We start from the raw sequence: 20,870 nt of genomic DNA, 5'->3' as shown, positions 1-20,870 counted from the left end.
GCTTTTAGATGGCAAAGATTTGTGTTAGTGATTTTGTGGTTTTTACACCAAAAATTTGTGTTTTTTTCTTTTTACATAAAATACATTTTAAAAAAGGTTTTTTTGTTGGTGTGGTTTTCTCCTGTTACAGGAGCACCAGCCTGGGGTATAAGGCGAGCGATTACAAGCATTTGGGGGTGCCTAACAATTTGGCACCCCCCCAGTGATTGTACCTTTCCTTCTCCTTAAATAAAGCCTAGAGCTGCTATAAGAGCAAAATCACCAGGCATGTATAAAAATATAAGCAAATGAGTACAGGTTTTGGATCTGTTATCCAGAAAGCTCAGAATCTGCTAAAAATAAATATTAAATAAACTCAATAGGATTGTTTTGCCACCAATATGGATTTATGCAGCATAGTTGGGATCAAGCACAAGGTACTGTTTTATTATTCAGACAAATACATAATGGCTTTCCCTATTTCAGAGGCAACGGGTTTCTGGATGACAGATCCCATACCTGTATTCATATTTGAGGAGTGGGGATTTTAAAAATAGCCTTTTTTTTTTTTTACTTAAAAAGCTGCATACATAATTAGTGTCCTATTGAAATGTAAAAAATTTGAAAGTCACACCGTCTGTAACATTTGTGATCACAACAAAAGAGCCGTAATGCAGAAATGGTGATTATCTTAATTATATGGTTCAGCTACAAAGGATATGCAGTCTATAGGATCTACAGATATTAGGGAAACGTTTCTGTACAATAATAATGATACTGCACGTACCTGAGGCAATAGGGTTAGACATTTACTAGTTCAGGGACCCCCAACCTTTCTTACTCGCCAGCCACAGTCAAATGTAAAAAGACTTGGGGAGCAACACAAGCACCATAAAAGTTCATGGAGGAGCCAAATAAGGGCTAAGATTGGCTATTAGGCAGCCTCTATGCACCCTATCAGCTTACAGGGGCTTTATTTGGTAGGAAATCTTGTTTTTATTCAACCAAAACTTGCCCCCAAGTCAGGAATTCAAAAATAACTCCCTGGTTTGGGGGCACTGAGAGCAACATCCAAGGGGTTGGTGAGCAGCATGTTGCCCCCGAGCCACTGGTTGGGGATCACTGTACTAGTTAGAAACGTTTACTAGTAGTAGAAAACAGGGTCGGACTGGGGGGTGCAGGGCCTTGCGGAGGCGTTAGGGGGGTCCCTGGGGGGGGTAGGGGACACGGCTGGGGCACCTGCAGGGCCCCTGGGGTGGGAGCCCCTCCCACCCCAGGGGCCCTGCAGGTGCCCCAGCCAGCCGTGTCCCCTACCCCCCCCCCCAGGGACCCCCCTAACGCCCCCGCAGGGCCCCCACCTGACATCCTCCCCGAGCGCGTATAAATTGAACGCGTCAGGGGAGGAACAGTCAGAAGGGGGAGCGCCGGCAAAGGTTGGACTGGGCTGCCGGGGCCCACTAGGGCTGGGACCCACCGGGATTTTTCCCGGTGTCCCAGTGGCCCAGTCCGACCCTGGTAGAAAACATTTATCTATGCATACATATCTTTATGTAAGTGTACTAACCGGGTACCAGCATGGTTGTCATGACTTCTGGAGTTTCCAAAAAGTCCACATTACTCCTCTGAAAAGTCTTGCTGTAATTTGTCTGAAGGTGACTGAGAAAACAGTGATAATTTTTGTTAATAAAACGTATTCCTTACAGAAATTTACAGGTAACAAGAGAACATTGTCTATTATTGCTAAGATCCATTTTGCTAAAAATGAATCTTATGAGAAAAGGAAGATTATGTGGAATTGCTGCGCTTAGAACTGACCAGAGAAATGTCAGGTGACTCTTCCCTGCTAACCTCATTAAATTCATTCTCAGCCAGTCCAGTTCGTTAAAATAAACAGCAGGTGGCGCTGTTGTTTCAAATTCATTATTCATTACCAACTGCTAATATCTTACACTAGAAAAATAATTCATGTAAATTGCAAGTAAAATAAACTGGACTCATGAAATCTGCCCCTGTATGGCCACCTTTAATTTTTGACTTACAGTTTATACATTTACATGATTGCTCCTCACTTTGTCAAAACTACAGTACAGTAAGCCAGCAGGAGCCAGGGGCTTCCTGATAAGGGATTTTTTTTACGTAATTTGGATCTCCATACCTTAAGTCTACTAAAAAATAATCAAAAGATTAATTAAACCCAATAGGATTGTTCTGCCTCCAATTAGGATTAATTATATCTTAGTTGGGATCAAGTACAGGTACTGTTTTATTATTACAGAGAAAAGGGAATCATTTAACCATTAAATAAACCCAATAGGGCTGTTCTGCCCCCAATAAGGATTAATTATATCTTAGTTGGGATCAAGTACAGGTACTGTTTCATTATTACAGAGAAAAGGGAGTAATTTAACCATTAAATAAACCCAATAGGGCTGTTCTGCCCCCAATAAGGATTAATTATATCTTAGTTGGGATCAAGTACAGGTACTGTTTTATTATTACAGAGAAAAGGGAATCATTTAACCATTAAATAAACCCAATAGGGCTGTTCTGCCCCCAATAAGGGGTAATTATATCTTAGTTGGGATCAAGTACAGGTACTGTTTTATTATTACAGAGAAAAGGGAATCATTTAACCATTAAATAAACCCAATAGGGCTGTTCTGCCCCCAATAAGGGGTAATTATATCTTAGTTGGGATCAAGTACAAGCCACTGTTTTATTATTACAGAGGAAAAGGCATTTTTTTAAAAATCACAATTATTTGCTGATCATTGAGTCTATAGGAAATAGTCATCCCTTAATTCTGAGCTTTCTGGATAACAGGCTTTCCAAAAACAGATCCCTTACTTATATAAGCAATATGCTGGGTTACTTTTAGTTAGAACATCTGAATTCTGGGCAGTTTTAGGGACATTACTAGGAAGATTGATGTGCTGCTGGGACACATTCAGGACTCCCCAGTTATAGCAAATCTGCCCATAAGGTCCCAGTGACTGTACTTACTTCTTCCAAATGTTATTGTTTTCCCAAAACTCATAAACGATGAAACGCGACTCATTCGACAACTTCTGCACTCCAACGCTACAGGGGAACAATGAAACATTTGCAGTCATTAGAACTTATGCCCCACGTGACTATATCTCACATTCACACAGTATTCTTATAGTTAGAATTCTGTCCATGGCCAGTGGGGATAACAATAACTAATGCTTTTTGCTTTGGGCTTTGAGACAAGCTCAGTTTTCATGCTGATCGATCTCTTGGCTCCTTTATGCATTCCACTTACTCACTGGTTAGTATTCACTGCCGCTTTGTTTCCTTAAGAGAAATCGTTTGTTATGCCAGAGAGGAAACCATAGATTCTTTGTATTATCTTTTCTAATATCTTCATTTAAGCCGTGCATGCTGCTCCGTGGGGATTGCATTAATCTTATTGTTCCTATGATGATAAGGCCAGGGAAATATCTAGCAGTCCCTTCGGCTTCAGGGGAAGATTTTTAACATTCTGATCCAGACACAATAAACACCAACAAGTGATTCCAAGACTGCCCAAAACAGAGTAGGTTCCGGGCATCGTGCAGCAGAGACAGAGACCCAGGTTCCCTTTAAAAGATGTGTGCCAATCATGATAGGAAAATCTATACTGAGGGAGGCCAGGGGCAATGGGGAAAGGGCGAAGGTCTGGGAGCCAACTATTAAGAACCCTAAAGCTGGCCATACACGCACCGATAATATCGTACGAAACCTCGTACAGAAGGAGGTAGAAATTCTATTGTTTCTACCTCCTTATCTGCTGTTTCAGCCCTGAACAGTGTGTGACGTTGACGTGATCGGTCGCACAAAAGATCGTCAGATCGCCACGTGTGTGGCCACCTGAAGGGTTAAGACACACTGAGCTACTTGTAGACAACTATTTGTCAAAGCTACTAAACATCAAAAAATCCCCTGCAATGCACAATACTGAAAATTGCCTCTGCTAAAACACACATTGAGACAATTATCAGTAATTATCAGCATTGTCCAGTCTGTAGCTGTGACAAGTAGCTGTGACAAGTCGCTGCTGCTAGTAGCTCTGTGTGTCTTAGTCCCAAAGCAGGAAACTAGAACATTTGGTAACACAGGGTTCTGCTATAAAAGGAAAGGACTCTAATGTGTTAGACACCTGTATGGACACTATGCCTCTATCATACTTGGGGGCAGATCTATCAAAATTCTGTAACAAAAAAAAAACTGTAACAAAACTCATGACACTTCTTTTCTTGAATGTTAGCTAATTTAAGAGAAAAAAGGGGCAAAATGTTCCCTGCACATTTTGCACCCTGGCAAGAATCACATTGTTTCATTCATTTTCAATTAGGCTAAATTTTTAAATGTTTTAATGAACTGGGAAAATAAATAATGGGGATTATGTAGTAAAAGGCACTAAGGAGCAGTAACCCATAGCAACCAATCAGCAGGTTGCATTTACTGGACGCCTGTTCAGAAGCAAACATCTTATTGGTTGCTATGAGTTATTGCACCTGGTCAAACTGAATCCCTATCCCTTACATATGAGGGATTGACTTGTATTGAGCCTCTCCAGCTTTGACTTGCCGAGTTCTTCCTGGCAACTCTATAATATTCTTAAGAATATTCTCGAGTATATTCGCAACTGCTTTTTTTGCTGTGTTTTTCTCGAATTGTCAAAAAAACGCAAACTTTTGATAAAGTCTGAATTATGCACTGTTTATAGAAGTAAGTTATGCAGTAATGCCTACAGACACATAGGCTCATATCGAATGTTTCCCATCTGCATAAGTGTCTTTTGCTTTCTGGGTACAACAATTTTTCAAAGTAAACAGATATTGTTCCACTGCAATTTCAGACCTAAGTACCAGTAATATCCAGCAGGGGGTGCTGTTAGGCCAGGAAACAGCTTGCAGTTATGGAATGTTCCATAAAAGAGTAAGATTAGTCTCAAGGTGTGCTTTGTCTACTTCTCATAAAAAGTATCTTTATACTGTATTACTGCAATGTTGTTTTCCGGTGCCCATCTCTTTTTAATCACCTCTGTCGTGTTAAATGTATATTTTGTACAATTTTTGCTGCATTTGCAGCACAGGGCTTGCTCATTTGTGTAGTTTCTTCTATCAAAGAATGTTCAACAATCACTTGGTTCTTGTTTGTCATTTGCAGCTATTAGTTATATCAGCAGAGACAAAGTTTGTCATGTTCCTTGTACCTGCCAGATCCAAATACCATGTTATGTCCAGTAGAGGGTGCTGTTTATCCATTAAACAGTTTGTAGTTACAGAGTGGTTCACGCAATGATCTGTATATAGATTTATCTGAAATAGTTACTGTATTTTGGAACCTCCTTGGTTTGAAGCCTCTCAGAATAAGCGCTATAATACTGACATTACATTGGCTAATTATGAAGTTAATAAATCATTAAAAAATGATTTTTTGAGTTCAAAATTCATACTCCCATATCTTACAGATGCTTATCTCAAAATGTACCATTCAGTATAACCATGAACTTTTATACATGACAACAAGCCCAACATGCTCCCGGAAGCCCAGCTTGAAAGGTTAATTAGGGTGAAATTTAGGATGATAAATTTGCTGTTCTATATATTCTCAGAACTATAGACAAATGACCAATACAATAGCTTTTGTCATGTATCCATAACTTTCCTATAACCTAAAGGGTCCAACAAATATTGGACCTTAAAGGAGGGTTTGAACCATAAAAGGCTGAAAACCTCTGTTCTATGGTTGCACCCCTTTCTATAACATTTTTATATTGCTTTTAAATTATTGAAAGCCAGATAAGGCATTTCCTTAATTTTACTTCTGCTTCCCCCTCCAGTGAGGTTTATAAAGATGTATCTGGTTCTGGTAAGCTACCGCTGTCTTCTCGGCTTTCTGGCTGTAAGCCTTCTTATCACCTCCTATAGCCCTCCTATTGTGTTATCCCCCAAACCTAAAAGGAGGCACAGCCTTGCAGCAAATGGAAATCTTTATAACAGGGGAAATAAACTAGGGAGAAACTATTGTACACCAACAACAGTCCCATAGTAAATCCTCTTTTTATTAGATGTCCGTGCTTTTAAAGGGTAAGTTAAAAGAAATTGAAAAACTCTGTTTCCCTCCAGCTTTAATGGTTAATCCCCCAACAGGAGTATAAATATCCTAAATGAGTTGCAATTATAGCAACAGTAACATCAACATCAAACCTGAAGGAAACAATGGGAAAGGAATATAATAGCCCAGAGTACTTACTGTAAACATCCCGTCTGAGCCGAAACGGACTCCACATACTGCTTGAGTGCCAGGCGGAATTCTTCTCCTTCCTCCGCTAGCACAGATAATTGGCGCTGAACAATCATTATATGCTGGAGAATTCAAACAGATTGACATGACGTGACAGGCAATGAAAGACCTATAATGTATGCACAGAATGTCAGGATACGCTCAAATGGAAAGAGAAAATAGAGCCCAGGAAGATCTGGTATATATTTGGCTTAGCAAATGGATAGACATATATAGAATCAGCAACACTATAGCATGGGGTACTGTAGCAATACAATACCAGCTGTATAGTTACTCCACAGATAACCTTCTTATTCATTATAACAGGTACAAGTATAGGTAATAACCCTCCAACAAAAAAATAAATGTACTCAGAGGGGCTCATTTATGAACAGAAGTGCAAAGAACAAAATTATGCACAAAATTGTGGACATGTGAATTCTATTCACAAAGATACTTGTGCATATAAATTATTCTAGCACCTCAGGACTGTATTTTTATATAGGAGCCCCAGGCCCCAAGCTTAGAGCGGCAACTTGAGGCGGCCAGTGCTCAGGTGCCTAGATGACAAATTACATATTTGTAAAAAGAAAAAAAAATGCACCCCAGCCGCTGCCAGAGACTTATTGTGTAACTCTGCCCATAGTTACGCAGTGTCGGTGAGAGTGACGTCACACACGCTGTAAAGCGTAGGTCCTTTGTGATGTACATGTGCTTTTTACAGATGATGGAATAAAGACTGGTTTTATTTTTATCCTTGTGTAGCTCTGCTAAATTTTGCAAGAACACTATCAGTATCAGCAGAAAATCTTTTATAGACCACTATACTATATTTTCCTTTTAACAATCTGTATTTTTTAAACTCCTTATCCATAACACCTCTTCCTTTATCACCCTCCATAGCTCTTCTCACATTATGATAACCCTCATACAGGAAACCAATATGGGGTATGGCTTGCTGGCACATGGGTTACAAGAAAAGGAGCAGTAGGAATAATCCATGTTTTTGCCTTTACTTAGCACTGAAAGATAGCACTGCGACAATTTGTAAGTACTGAGAATGGTTTGGGGGGGTTTTGTGGACAACAGACTGTGCTCCTCTAGGCAGTGTCTTCTTAAGCAAGTAAGGTATTCTCTCTTATGAAGAGGCCATTGAATCAATGGATGAAAACATAAATTTGCTTCTTTATAGGGCACAGTTAGCGCAAAAAGTTGCTTTGATGATGAACACAATAGTAGTCTCAGTCTCAGCAGTTAGTTTTATATATGTATGTGCAAAAATAAAAATAGAAACATTTACCAGCCATTCAGTGTTTTCCATAGATATTATAACTTACATTTTCCTGACAGTAAGGGAGGTGTTTGAACAAACTGATACACTGATTAACGCTGAGTGGCAGCACTGAGCTCTAACACCGTAGCAAATTGCAAGCGGGGATTAATGATTCAGCCGGGGACTTTCTTTTCTACACTAGAACAAATCATTACTGTGAAACAGTAGTTGTTAAATCTGGATTCGGGAAGATTTCAGAATAGTAAATGTTTTAGAATGTTGATTGTTTGTTAATTGGCTCCATAGTCTAGCATAAATATTAAAATGTACTTTAAAAGAAAAAAATATAAAAAGAAGTTCTAAATTAATTAAATGACATAAGGGGATTAGAGGATTCTTCATTTTTGACTGATCTGATTATTCTCAGTAATAACCAGACAGCCCCTTGTACTTGATGTTATCTAAGCTGAATAAATCCATGTTAATAAGGTCCTTAATATTTTTTATTATAAGCAGCGTCTCCTTGTTACATTTTCTCTGCTTAAAATTGTTTCTTCATTATCCACGGTAAGCCGGAAAATATGCGGCTGGAAACAGAGAGCTCATTTGTTACAGTAAATCTAATATTTTAAAATAACACTGGGTAAAATATTGTTTTTATTAAGTGTCTAAATTGCAAAAAAGTAACAAAAACAGCTAAAAATGTATATAAAATGTGTATGTTAATGTTGGTACATTTTTAAAAATGGTACATATGCTATGAATGGTCTTTAAAGGAGAAGGAAAGGTAAAAACTAAGTAAGCTTTATCAGAAAGGTCTGTGTAAATACAGCCATAAGCACTCACAGTAACGCTGCACTGAGTTCTCTGTCAGAAGATTTGTTGTGCCTGTAATTCCTGTGCCAGAGACATGCAGCTCTCAGCTCTCTCCACTCTCCTGCTCCCCCTCCCTCAAGAATGCTAAGAACTCACTCCCCCCCACTTAGGAATGCGAATCTGAGCCAATCAGCAGGAAGCTGACTCATAGTCTTACACACTCAGCATGCTCACTTGGTCTGGGTGTCTGTGCAGGAGTGAGGCATTATGGGAACTTTCTTTACACAGCTCAGCATTTTTTTTTCCTGTTTGGCTTCTGATCATCTGAACAGGTGAAATATGGGGAGACTTAAGGACACTATTGAGACAACTGAAGGAATGCCTGCAGCTTGATATTAACTCTTTATTAGCCTTTCCTTCTCCTTTAAGATTCCTATCAATTTTGTCTACCTTCTACAGATAGTTTTCAAACTGCAGAATATTACACACAAAAATTGTCTTTTCTCCATGACTTTTGAGTAGATCTATCAAAATTCAGATTTTTGAGTATTTTTGACTGAAAACTCATTTGCCTAAACTCATTTTTTCAGTCTGCCAAATTTGACAACTCTCTTATATATATATATATATAAAAATATAAAATTATCTTTATGTTTATAAATACCACTTCCATTGACTTCTACAATAATTCAGCATAAACCTTTAGCTGCCAATTTTCTACTTTCAAGTTGTCAAGTTTTTTTGCTTTTAAATTTGAGTTTCAAAAGCTGGATTTCAAAAATAGTTGCAATTTTTTCTATGGAAAACTCAAAATTCATTTATAAATCTGCCCCTAAATTCATGACTACACTGAACAATCAATTATGATTTACATTTTATATAAGATTCCTACAGCCCAGCTACAAAGGCTGCAGAATTTAACAAGATTTTGGCAAAATACCTGTATCTTACATATCTAAAATCTCAATTTGAATCTGGATTGAAATCTAAATATCTATGTTGTTTGGATTTATACCAACTTTATTGAACAGTTTCTCATATTGCTTAATCTAACAGTTATTAAACTAAAATTGGGGCACAAAAAAGGATTAGTATTATTATAGATTGGTTATAAAAATGTTATCCAAATAATAATATCAGTAGCAATAAAACAGTTTGGAAAGTTGCAGATAATTTGCACTGGATAATTTCTGCCAGTATGTCAGTCCTTCATCTTTGGAGGCAATTATAAAATCCCAAGGTCTACATGAGATTCTGTGAGTATCTATTGAAAACTTGGATACAATTTATAGAAAGAACAATTATGTTATAGAAAACATGGAATTAGTTGATACCTTACACCAGGGATCCCCAAACTTGTTTACGTGTGAGTCACATTCAAATGTAAAAAGAGTTGGAGAGCAATACAAACGTGCAAAAGGTTCCTGGGGTTGTGTTTAATTATTGGTAGCCCCTATGTGGACTGGCAGACAACAGGGCGTTCTGTTTGGCAGTACAGATGGTTTTGATGCAACTAAAGCTTGCCTTCAAGCCAAGAATTCAAAAATAAGAAACTGCCTTGAGACCTTGAGCAACATCCAAGGTGGTGAGCAACATGTTGCTCCTGAGCTAATGGTTGGGGATTACTGCCTTACACGATTCCAAGCTTGGCAGTCAGGAGGCAAAATGCTTTGCATCAAATTGCTTCTCCATTGACTTGAATGGTAATTTCCCGGACTCTGGATGCAGATGTAAGCACTTTCTCACCATAAAGTCTAGTGGAAGGGCAATTCTCAGCATTTTGCTGCCCATTACCAAGATCTTAATGCTGGGAATCCCCCCATGTTCCATTGGCCTAAAGGTCAACACCAATAAACAGTAGAACCATGTGTTCTGCCTGAAACCTTCAATCCATTTTCTCCATGGGACTATATGAATATATTTATATAGGAATATATTTACTTTATTCTCAACCATTTTTAAAAGTACCTAATAACATTGTTTTAGGATTCCCACTAGTATCCACTTTATCCTTGCACTTTATGCTTTATGAATTACTTCTTATATTTCGGCTTAAAAGAAAAACTTATTGACTTTTAAAAAGTTGAATAAGCCGCAGGGTGGAAATCTGTCAGCATGTTCCTACAGAGATGCTTCTGTAAACTGTGAGGTTTTAAAATTAAAGTAGAAAAAACAGCATTTATATATATAGATATATATTTAGTGCTTTATATTGTAGAGCATTAAAGTGACTCTATTATGTAATTTATGAAAGCATGTTGTCATGAAGTTTCAAGGAACTTTAAGACTTAAATATTAAAGACGGAGATCAAGAAATCAAGCAGACTTCATTGTCTGAAAAGATCCTGTACCTGTTACTGCTGTTCATCCCCCAAGGGTCTGTGTGCTTTTGGCTGTTCATGTTGTACAAAGGCCACAGCAGGACAAATATAAACTGTACTGATTAAATGTTTCCTCTCTGGCCTTGCTTAGATCCTATTCATTAAAATGATGAAACAGAAAGGTAGCCTTTCATACGTATTATTTTAGTAGAGTTTTTACCTATTTTTTGCCTTATGAATCCTGGATCCTTTGTTATTATAATATTGCTATGGTTCTCCTTTATTATGATTTTGAGAGAACTGTTAAAAGGAGAACTTTTGTCTGTCACTGGGAACCTGAATATGAGGTTACACAGGGTTTGGTCCATTATTGGTTTAATGTTTCAACTTTACTTCCAGAACATCTACAAAAGTTCTCAAATGCTGGTGGATCTTTGTGGCCTGAGCTGGAGTCCATAACCCGAGGGAGACATACTTTCATTGAAGTAGTAAGGTCTTAATGTTTTAGGACTTTTAGATAGTTTAGAGCCGTTTTTTGGATTTATTTGGAACCTCTTGCCACCAGTTTGCTCAAAGACACTTGCGGTTTATTGTATGTCTCAACAAATTTCTCTTTTCTAGATTTGGCCCATCCATCATATTACTGTTCTGCCTGTTATTTTGGAATGGTGAGTTCCTTAGTTACATAGTTATGTCAGGTTAAAAAAGTCCATAGTCCATCAATTTTAACCCCTCCAAACTAAGTATATACATACTTATACTGACCTATCTATACACTTAAAGGAACAGTAACACCAAAAAATGAAAGTGTATAAAAGTAACTAAAATATAATGTGTTGCTGCCCTGCACTGGTAAAAGTTGTGTGTTTACTTCAGAAAGTCGACTATAATTTATATAAATAAGCTGATATGTAGCCATGGAGGCAGCCATTCAAAGGAGAAAAGTCACAGGCACATAGCAGATAACAGATAAAACACCATTGTATTCTACAGAACTTATCTGTTATCTGCTATGTAACCTGTGCCTTTTCTCCTTTTTTCCAGCTTGAATGGCTGCCCCCATGGCTACACAGCAGCTTATTATATAAATTATAGTAGTGTTACTGTAGCAAACACACCAGTTTTACCAGTGCAGGGCAACAGTGCATTATATTTTTATTACTTTAAAGCTCTTTCATTTTTTGGTGTTACTGTTCCTTTAAGGTGTATCTTTCGCAGGAAAGATTGTTTTCTTTACTAAAGTTCAGAGCTGAATTGTCAGAAATGCAGGTAGAAACAAAAGAATTCTACTGCAATTTGCCCCAGCATTAAAGTTTGTTGTTGTTCAGGAGCCTTCAAACGTGCATGATAAATATCCTTTCCAAACGACAAGGAGACCAATATCCAAGGCTTTTGCCAATATCAGGCAACTGGTCTCCTACCATACACACTTCATTTCTTTTCAATAATGTTGGTGTGTTTGTATGACCACCTTTACATATATAACCATATATACTAATACTTATACCAATCCACGTAGATTTTAAAATACAATAGCCTTGGATATTGCTTGTAAAAGAAATCATCCGAACCCCTCTTAAATGAGAAGGAAAGTTATTTTGGCATTTTACGGCCAATAGATTTGCCATATTAATGCCACCTAGAACAATATATTTATTCTTCAGAAACCCTGACCATACCTGAGTAAACAGCTTTAGAAGCTTTCTCTGTTTCCTTAAGATAGCAGCTGCCATTTTAAGTTGCGTCCTGCCTGCAGTCTAGCTGTTATAGCTGAGATCACACATTCCTAAGGGAGGGGGAGGGAGTTCTTAGCATTCTGGTGGGAGGGGAGAGAGAAGAGAACTGCGCAGACTCTGCCCCGGGAATTAAGGCTGTTTCTGAGAGAGGAAGTCAGACACTGGAACATCATGTTTACAAAAAAAGTGACAAGAAATCCTGTTTTTCTTTTGATAGAGGACTCAGTGCAGCATTACTGTAAGTGCTTATGGCTTTATTTACAGAGACCTTTCTGATAAAGCTTACTTAGTTTTTACCTTTCCTTCTCCTTTAAAGGCATTAACAGAATGTGCCATCACAACATCACTAGGAAGGGCATTCCCCAACCTCACTGCCCTCACCCTGAGGAACCCCCTACGCTGCTTCAAATGGAAGCTCCGTTCCTCTAATCTAAAGAGGGGGCCTCTGGTGCACTGGTCATTTTTATGGGAGAAAAGATCCACTATCTGTCTATAATCCCCTCTGTTTCATTGCTCTCTTTCCCCCAGCACCCATAAGCTGTATAGTCATTTTATTTAGAAGGAATGCACCTTATGACACATATCTGCTGGCTTTACTTACCAGGACAAGATAAGCTTAACTGATATTAATTCTTGACTCACGGTGGCTTATAAACACACTAGTGACCTTATGGAATCCCCCTTGGAAATCTTCAGACAACTATTAAAGCCATGATATACTGACGTTTATCAGCATTCAGTGTGAAATAAACAGAGCCACAGCTTTTCCCTCAGTAGGTAGGGGTAACACTTCGGGGGGATTAATCAGAAAGGGAAGGGGCAAGCTGGGAATCACAAGGAAGATATGGAAAGCCAATGAGTGTGTACAGGAGCAGGGAAGTTCTGCCATGTAGAGAAGCCGTGGGCCTGTTTTGGGGTGGAGACTAGGAGAGAATAGGAGAGGGCCTGAATAGAAAGATGAGTAATAAAATGTAGCAATAACAACAAATTTGTAGTCTTACCCATGCCATTGCCAGGAATTCATATCCCTTCCTGCCTTTGAAATCAAAAGGATCTGTTATTATAAGGCAAATAGCCTCTCAACACTGGTCTTGACAGATCTATCACTGACATCCCAAAGGACATGCTCATGTCTGAAACCATTTAGCAAACTGGAGCTGAGGGCACATACAGCTTGTTAGCGAAGTAACACAAGTATTAAACCATTATTTGTCGGGAGGTTGACTTGAAAGGTCAGTGAAACATTGGCTTCTTTATAAAGTGCCGTCTTGTTCAGCCTGTGGAAATGGGCACAGTAAAGATCTCCACAAACACTCAGAGTTCCCTATAGGTTTGACACACAGTGACCATTTTATCAATTGGGCATACATTCCACACACCAACATGCAATTCAAACCTTTGCTATTTCAAGGTGTAACTTATCATAACTGCATTTTACGCACAAAACATGGCTATTTGGCTTTCAAACTGAGTAGACAGGTAGAACTCTAAGTTATACTGTGTTTTGTCAACTATTACATTTTTATTGATTGAAAAAAACAACAGCAACAATAGCAAAATACAGTACTATGTAATAATTGCCCCCCTCCCAAGTTTTGGGTCAAGTGACTTTAGTTCTAGTGTATAGGGAGAATAGATCACTTACTGATGTTGTGTTCCCCTCGATTACCTCTTCTTCTAGGGGCTCCATCTTAAGTTCCTTGGAAACAGCACACAATAATACATGTTTCAAATTTTCACAGTGTCAAATACTGTAGAGACATACTTCCATATAAAAGGTGAGGGAATAAAGTATCAGGTTTATAATTTTTATCGGAGTCTAATAATCATAACAGACACTTGCATCTTTGTCTTTTGCCTGTAACTACAGACCAATAAATGCAACTGCTGCTTGAGTATAAATGGTTAACAAACCTTGTTATATTCCCCTATACAGCTTGTCTCAAAAAGGTATCAATAATCCAGTACAGGTATGGAACCTGTTATCCGGAATGCTCAAGACCTGTGGTTTTGTGGATAAGGGATCTTTTTGTACTTTGTTTCTCCATAATTTGCTGCTAAAGAGCATTTAAAGTTAAATAAACCCAATAGGATTGTTTTGCCTCCAATAAGGATTAATTATATCTTAGTTGGGGTCAAGCACAAGGTACTGTTTTATTATTACAGAGAAAAAGGAAATCATTTTTAAAAATATGATTTATTTGATCAAAATGGAGATTATAGGAGAGGGCCTTACATTAATTTAGAGCTTTCTGGATAATGGGTATCCAGATAACAGATCCCATCCATGTAATTTGTTTTGGATTGTTTTTTTTGCATTAAAGATGTTAGTTTAGATGTAAAGATTTGCTTGTATATTATCATAACTATAAGGACAGTATTGGTGCAAGTTATTGCTGTAAAAGATGCCCATAAATGTCTAATTAAATTTGCCACCCTGTCCATTATACTCTATACGTATAGTATAGAGATGTCCTCTCTGTTTACAATTTTTAAAGAAAATCTAGAGCTGTTTTCACTCTAATCCTTTACCTGTGAGTACTGTGCTGCATATTGCTCCTAGGATTACATGACTGAGGGAAATACTGTACCTTCTTCTCCAGTCTGTCAATCAGTTTCTGGAGTCTGTTTATCTGGGTCATCCACTGGTTATCTTCCTCTAACAAGCCTTCAGCAAGGATAAATAATAGAATAGACAATATTACTGAATTTGGCTGGAGATAGGCGTCAAAGGCTGCTGTAATCCTTTCTCTCCCTTAATGCTTTCCACTGCAGCTTCATATTCAAATGTTATAAAGTTTCCAATGTTGCTTTTCCGTCCCGGCACTTTAATAAGTAAACTGTGTTTTTTTTTCAGACATTGCAGCTGTTTGATTTTCTTGAATACAATTATTTTTGGAAAATTATACAGCGCATTGCAATATTCTCTCTTTTCCATAATAAGAAAGTGCATGAAAATTATGATTACCACTGTCAGCACAACAATATGGAGGTATACGTATATATTAGCTATGGCAATGCCAGGCTATATATAAAATATGCATTTAGATGGGTCCATGTAGAACAGAAATAAGGGAGAACTGATATGAGATCAGATATGTGAGGACAGGTTAAGTCTTTCAGTTGGCTAAAGGTATAGCATCCTCGATGGGTGACAAAACAATTTTCCAGCAGGCAGAGAAATGTAATAACTGCAGCTGCCAACTCAGTTCATTTTTATGTCTCAAAATAGAAATAATAATAATCCTGACCAGAGATTCTTCAACCATGAGGATCTCCTGCCATTCCTGGCCTGAGTGAATACATTGTTTTTTCATAGAATTATTCTAAGGGACCAATCTTCTCTTCTTAGGCACCAAAATGACTAGATGATTTGCTTTTGTATTTGCAATTTGAAATATTTATCTCCAGATGTTCTGGCTATATTTCTGTTTTATTGTTTTTGATATGCACCAATATATACGTTCATGCTGTATGTAGCCTTAGTTGCAATAATGGTACTGATGTCTTAAATGGGTGAGGCCTGGGTGCTGACTATAATAGAGTTATGATGCCTTAGTGACAGTTTGAGAACCCCTGATCTACACAATATGATACATGGGGGAAACAAAGGAATAAGGTAGCATCCTATTTCTGACGGGAGGCGTGTTTTTCGTGGAAAGTTAGAGGGACAATGGCACCTGAACCACATTATTGGACATTTGAAAGGAAAGGGACTAATTTTCCCTTATGAAGGGGGGCCCAGAGAACAAAAACCTTCCTATTAATGCCTTTTGGACTCTTTTGGAACTATCGGCCCAACTGGATTTGTGGAACAAATTCAATGGGGCTAATTGTTTGAGCAACAATAGCATTAAGGACTGCAGCCTGTGTCTTGGCTACCTATGAACTGTGGGACATTCTAGTTAAGTCCTGCCAATTGGTGGCCCTAACTGTCATGAACTTATGTCATAAAATGGCACCAATACCTTGTGCTAATTACTAATTACATTGAGATATCAAATCATAAAACCAAAAAGATCATATCTCTGAACCTCTAAGTTCTCTTGCCTGATGAATATACCATGTTATAGGCCTATTACATTTTCTCCATATACATTAAATATCTAAGCTGCATTTTCCATTGTGTGATGGGGATCTATACCTTGCATTCCATTTCAGTCAAAGCACCCTAGCAGCACAGCATCGGGACTGTTATGAAGAATCAGCAGAAATACTTACCCATGTTAAATTGGGGACTGTTTGGGGAAAAACTATTGTTCCTCTGAAGCCTCCGATTGGATCGTTTTCCCCCCCATGGAATTGCGAGCATCTCTGGCTTTGCTGGAATTTGTCTTTAAAAGAGAGGCAAATAACACTTTATTTGTATTTTTATTATTTATTGCCTATGATATGATGTGTTCATTTATACCACTGACTTTGGAGGAACCCCCACCCCAATTATTTGAGGTTCATTTACATTTATCCAGCTCTATTCCCCGAACATTGGATGGCAAATTAAAAAGGTGGCCTTTGAAGTAATCTAAACCAGTGGGCTAAAATATTGTGGTTGTGAGAAAAAGGGTTGTATCCTCACAATAGTTTTAGGGCTCAGGTATTGGATGTGAAGAGTCCAAGCAGAGCATGGAACTAAAGCAGAGAACATATGAACTGCAATAATGATAGTACTGTATACAGTAATTGCCACTGTAGGTGTAGGGTAGAATGTTGGCAGTGATTTCGTTTTTGGTATAAATGAAGGACAAGGAAAGTGTGATTCACTGGTGAGGGACTAACACAACTGCTTATTCTTTACACTGGGCTGAAGCTCCTCTTCTGTGAAAAGCCTACCTCTAAATACTCTGCCGCCATCTTTACAGTTTTCCCAAGGAAGGATCCCGTGTGGCTGTTCAGGGCCAGTGCATTAGCAGTGTACTAACATACGTTACATACGTGTACCAGTTCTGGCAGCTACAAGGAATCCCTAAAAAAGCAGTAAAGATGGCAGCACTCAAATATAGAGTACTCTTGGTGTTGCGTTCCAGGTCCAGGTCACAGAAAAGAAGACATTGGCAATGATAAAGCTGTAACCTTTAGGCTGGGTATAAATACTTTTTTATGGTGATCTTTGATCTTTTATGCTCTACACATGACCTCCTTCTGTCTTCCTCACTCATCACCTCCTCTCACTCTCACATCCAGCACTTCTCACGCGCTGCACCCATCCTCTGGAACACTCTTCCCCGTCCCATTATGCACTGCCAGACTCTCCAAGCCGGTCTCTTAAAACTCACATTTTCACTCAAGCCTATAACCTAAACCCCCCAAACATTCACTAACCACTGGTTTTCACCTCTCACTCCGCAATTACTGTCACTTTACACACTTACATGCACTCCAACGCCATGCTAGTTACCCTGACCTTATGTCTCAGCCCTTAAAATGTAAGCTCTTGCGTGCAGGACCCTCCCCCTAGTGACTCCGATCCTCATCCAACTGCAGACCATTTTTGTGAATTGTTTATATGTACATGGTAACTGTTCTCTCTTTTGTACCCCTCTATTCTGTAAAGCGCTGCGTAAATTGATGTCGCGATATAAATAATAATAATAATAATAATAATAACAATTTTATAACTCAAAATGCTTTAAATGTCCCACTGGCAAGCAATCTCCCATAATATGTATTTTTTAAATTGCCATCTAGTACCAGTTTATAAAAAAAAAATGTTGCAAATCACATATACGGATTCTATAAACACAATTAAATGCAGTGATTAAAGGAGGTTCCATCGGCACACAAGGTATATATGTATTCTGTAGGAAAGCAGGGCTCAAGAACATCAGGCTAGTATATGCCCATCAGCTCTGTATATATGAGGGAACTCTATCAGCCTAATTAAGACCACTAGGTAAGTAGTGAATGATTCTTAAAGGAACACTAAACCATTTTATATAGTTAATGGAAATATGGAAAGAATGTATAATAGTAATCATTTTTCAAGGAACCTTTAGCTTCTTTAAGGTATTATGGACACTGAAGTGCCCTTCATGTCAACACCCATAAGTCTTTGGTCTTTTAATTCCCTTATAGTGGGAGGGGCATGGCATACAGGCTATGGAGCATGGCCTAATGACACAAATGGTAAACTGGAAAGATGCCCTATGTTTGCTCTAAGCAGGGGTGGGCCAAGCCTCCACCCCCCCCCCCCCATGTACACACATGTGCAGTGACAAGCAGTGGGGCGAGAGAGCGCATACTAGGGGTAGGCAGGAGAGGTATCTGTCTGGTGCCCCCCCCCCCCATTGTTGTGCCCTGGGCAGGCACCTCTTCTGCCTACTCCTAGTTCCAGCCATGGTTCCCTTTACCAACTGCAAATAACTAGGTTTCCTATTCCTTTCATCACTTATAAATAGACATTCCTTTTGTTACAACTGTTCTGTTAAACACCCAAGTTGTTATTCACCAGAATTCAGCAGCACTGTTGCTCATTTTACTGCTCTTGATATAACATATAATACACTGTATAATTAAAGCATTTCATTGCCCATGAGCACGGCCCCCCTTGTCTGACCACCAGATCAAAGAAAAAATCTATATCAAGTCAAAATGTCTTGCTTTCAACTTAATACTTTGTCGGTAACCCTGGAGAAAATGCCAAAATGTTAGAAATAACTGTCAGAAATAAGCACTTTATTTCCTCCCAGAGTTCTGTGAGTCGTTACATTGCTGTATGTATCATCAGTGAGTGCACTAAATACAGTATATATATTGCTGAATATATAATAACAGTATAATATTATTTATATATATAATATATAAAGAGACACTTTAAATGAAATGTAATTTTGGTATAAAGCAAAGAGTAATATTTTTTTGTATGTTCTCTCTTCTCATTCTGTCTCTCTCCAGCCTGGAGTTTAAAATGCTCTCTGGTTGTCGGGGTAGCTGACCCTAGTCAACCTACAATTTAGATTCCAAAATTCAGAACACCAGAATTTAACATTAATTTAAAAGGCTACCAATAATAAACTCTCAGAATTCCACTCTCACATCATATTTAAAGCTAATTTCAAATGAAAATAAAACTCTGTAATGATTTTTTTTTTTTTAAATGTCTCCTCTTCAAAAGGCCCTGTCCCAAATAACATCTCATTCTACCCCATTAGCTATCCCCTTGCCCCAAACCTGGGCTGAGATCACAGAGTAGCACAGTAAGGTTGGTGGCTGCCATGTCCGGCCACATCACATCTAGGGGCACATTTACTACGATAATTTCTGAAGTTCTAAAATGTCTCAACAATGCTTTTATCGTTCTGGTCTTGAAAGTCGTATAAACTCAACATGGTATAAAACTCAAGTTTAAACGCACATTCATTTCCATGAATCCTCCCAAACAGGAATTGCTGCAGCAGCCATTTTAGAAGCATTGGCACTCTTGGAAAAAATAATGTGTTTAACTTTCACTTTAAACTGGGTGAAACTGAAAACAATGAGGGGATTAATTTACCCTTGAAAAGTGTGAAACTGAAAATAATGAGGGGATTAAGTTCCCCTTGAACTGGGTGAAACTGAAAACAATGAGGGGATTCATTTGTCATTGAAGGACAGGCTGTCACTGACTATTCTATTCCTCTACTATTCTAAGGGGCACATTTACTAAAATCTGATTTTTTTCTGGGCTTAAAACACAATATGGTAAACATTTGGAGTAACCATGATAATTTGTGAAGTTCTAAAGTGTCTCAACAATGCTTTTATCGTTCATACGAAAATATCGCAATTGCGTTCCAAAAGTTACAAAATTTTCGCGCCAAAAAGTTCGTTAAGCCAGAAAATCCTGGCGTTGATGCCTTCCATAGGACTCAATAGTACTCGACAGATCAAACCTGGTGAAAAGATAGTTCCGAGGAAAGTGTAACCAAAGCGTTAACAAATTCTGAAATGTTCAGATTCTTTGCGCAAAGTGCGATTCTTTCATGGAAATTTAACAAAAAACTCATGGAATTTTCACGAACTTTTCACATACATTTCGAAAAGTTTTTTTTATTTTACAAAAATAAAGTTAACTAAACATTAATAAATCATAATTTATAATAAAACTCGGATTTTTATGAGAAAAATAAGAAAAAAAAATCAATTTCTGGTGAAAACCAACTTGTAAATCTCAAAATTATCTAGAAATAAGAAAAAAATTGACTTTATCTCATAATTGCTTAGTAAATGTGCCCCCTAGTGTGCAGGATCCAAGGCACTGATCACTGTGGAAGAGTATGTGCACTGGGAGCCAATCGGGGGGGTGTTCCTATACCTTTAAGAACAATGGGATGCAATCCATCCCTCCTGTAAGTCATTTACAATTATTTTTAGTTTATATATAGGGCTTTTTACTACTATTGTTTTTAAATATTTATCACATTTCTGCACATTTAGCAGCTAAAAAAAACAAAAGCAGTAAGAAAACAAAATTTC

The 20,870-nt window shown here is 38.1% G+C and overlaps 1 protein-coding gene across 1 annotated transcript in view; it reads right to left on the bottom strand.

The window, feature by feature from the left end:
* Window positions 1-20,870, bottom strand: part of necab1 (N-terminal EF-hand calcium binding protein 1) — a 107,696-nt gene that overhangs the window by 2,002 nt on the left and 84,824 nt on the right. Inside the window, 6 exon segments of the mRNA NM_001102952.1 lie at window positions 1,544-1,635; window positions 2,983-3,060; window positions 6,244-6,356; window positions 14,065-14,118; window positions 15,011-15,087; window positions 16,641-16,753. Coding sequence (NP_001096422.1) covers window positions 1,544-1,635; window positions 2,983-3,060; window positions 6,244-6,356; window positions 14,065-14,118; window positions 15,011-15,087; window positions 16,641-16,753 — 527 coding nt within the window.

The sequence above is a fragment of the Xenopus tropicalis genome, chromosome 6 (genome assembly GCF_000004195.4).
Source record: "Xenopus tropicalis strain Nigerian chromosome 6, UCB_Xtro_10.0, whole genome shotgun sequence".
Classification (NCBI taxonomy): domain Eukaryota; kingdom Metazoa; phylum Chordata; class Amphibia; order Anura; family Pipidae; genus Xenopus; species Xenopus tropicalis.
Note: the sequence above shows the minus strand (reverse complement) of the source record. Positions and strands in the feature narration are given on the sequence as shown.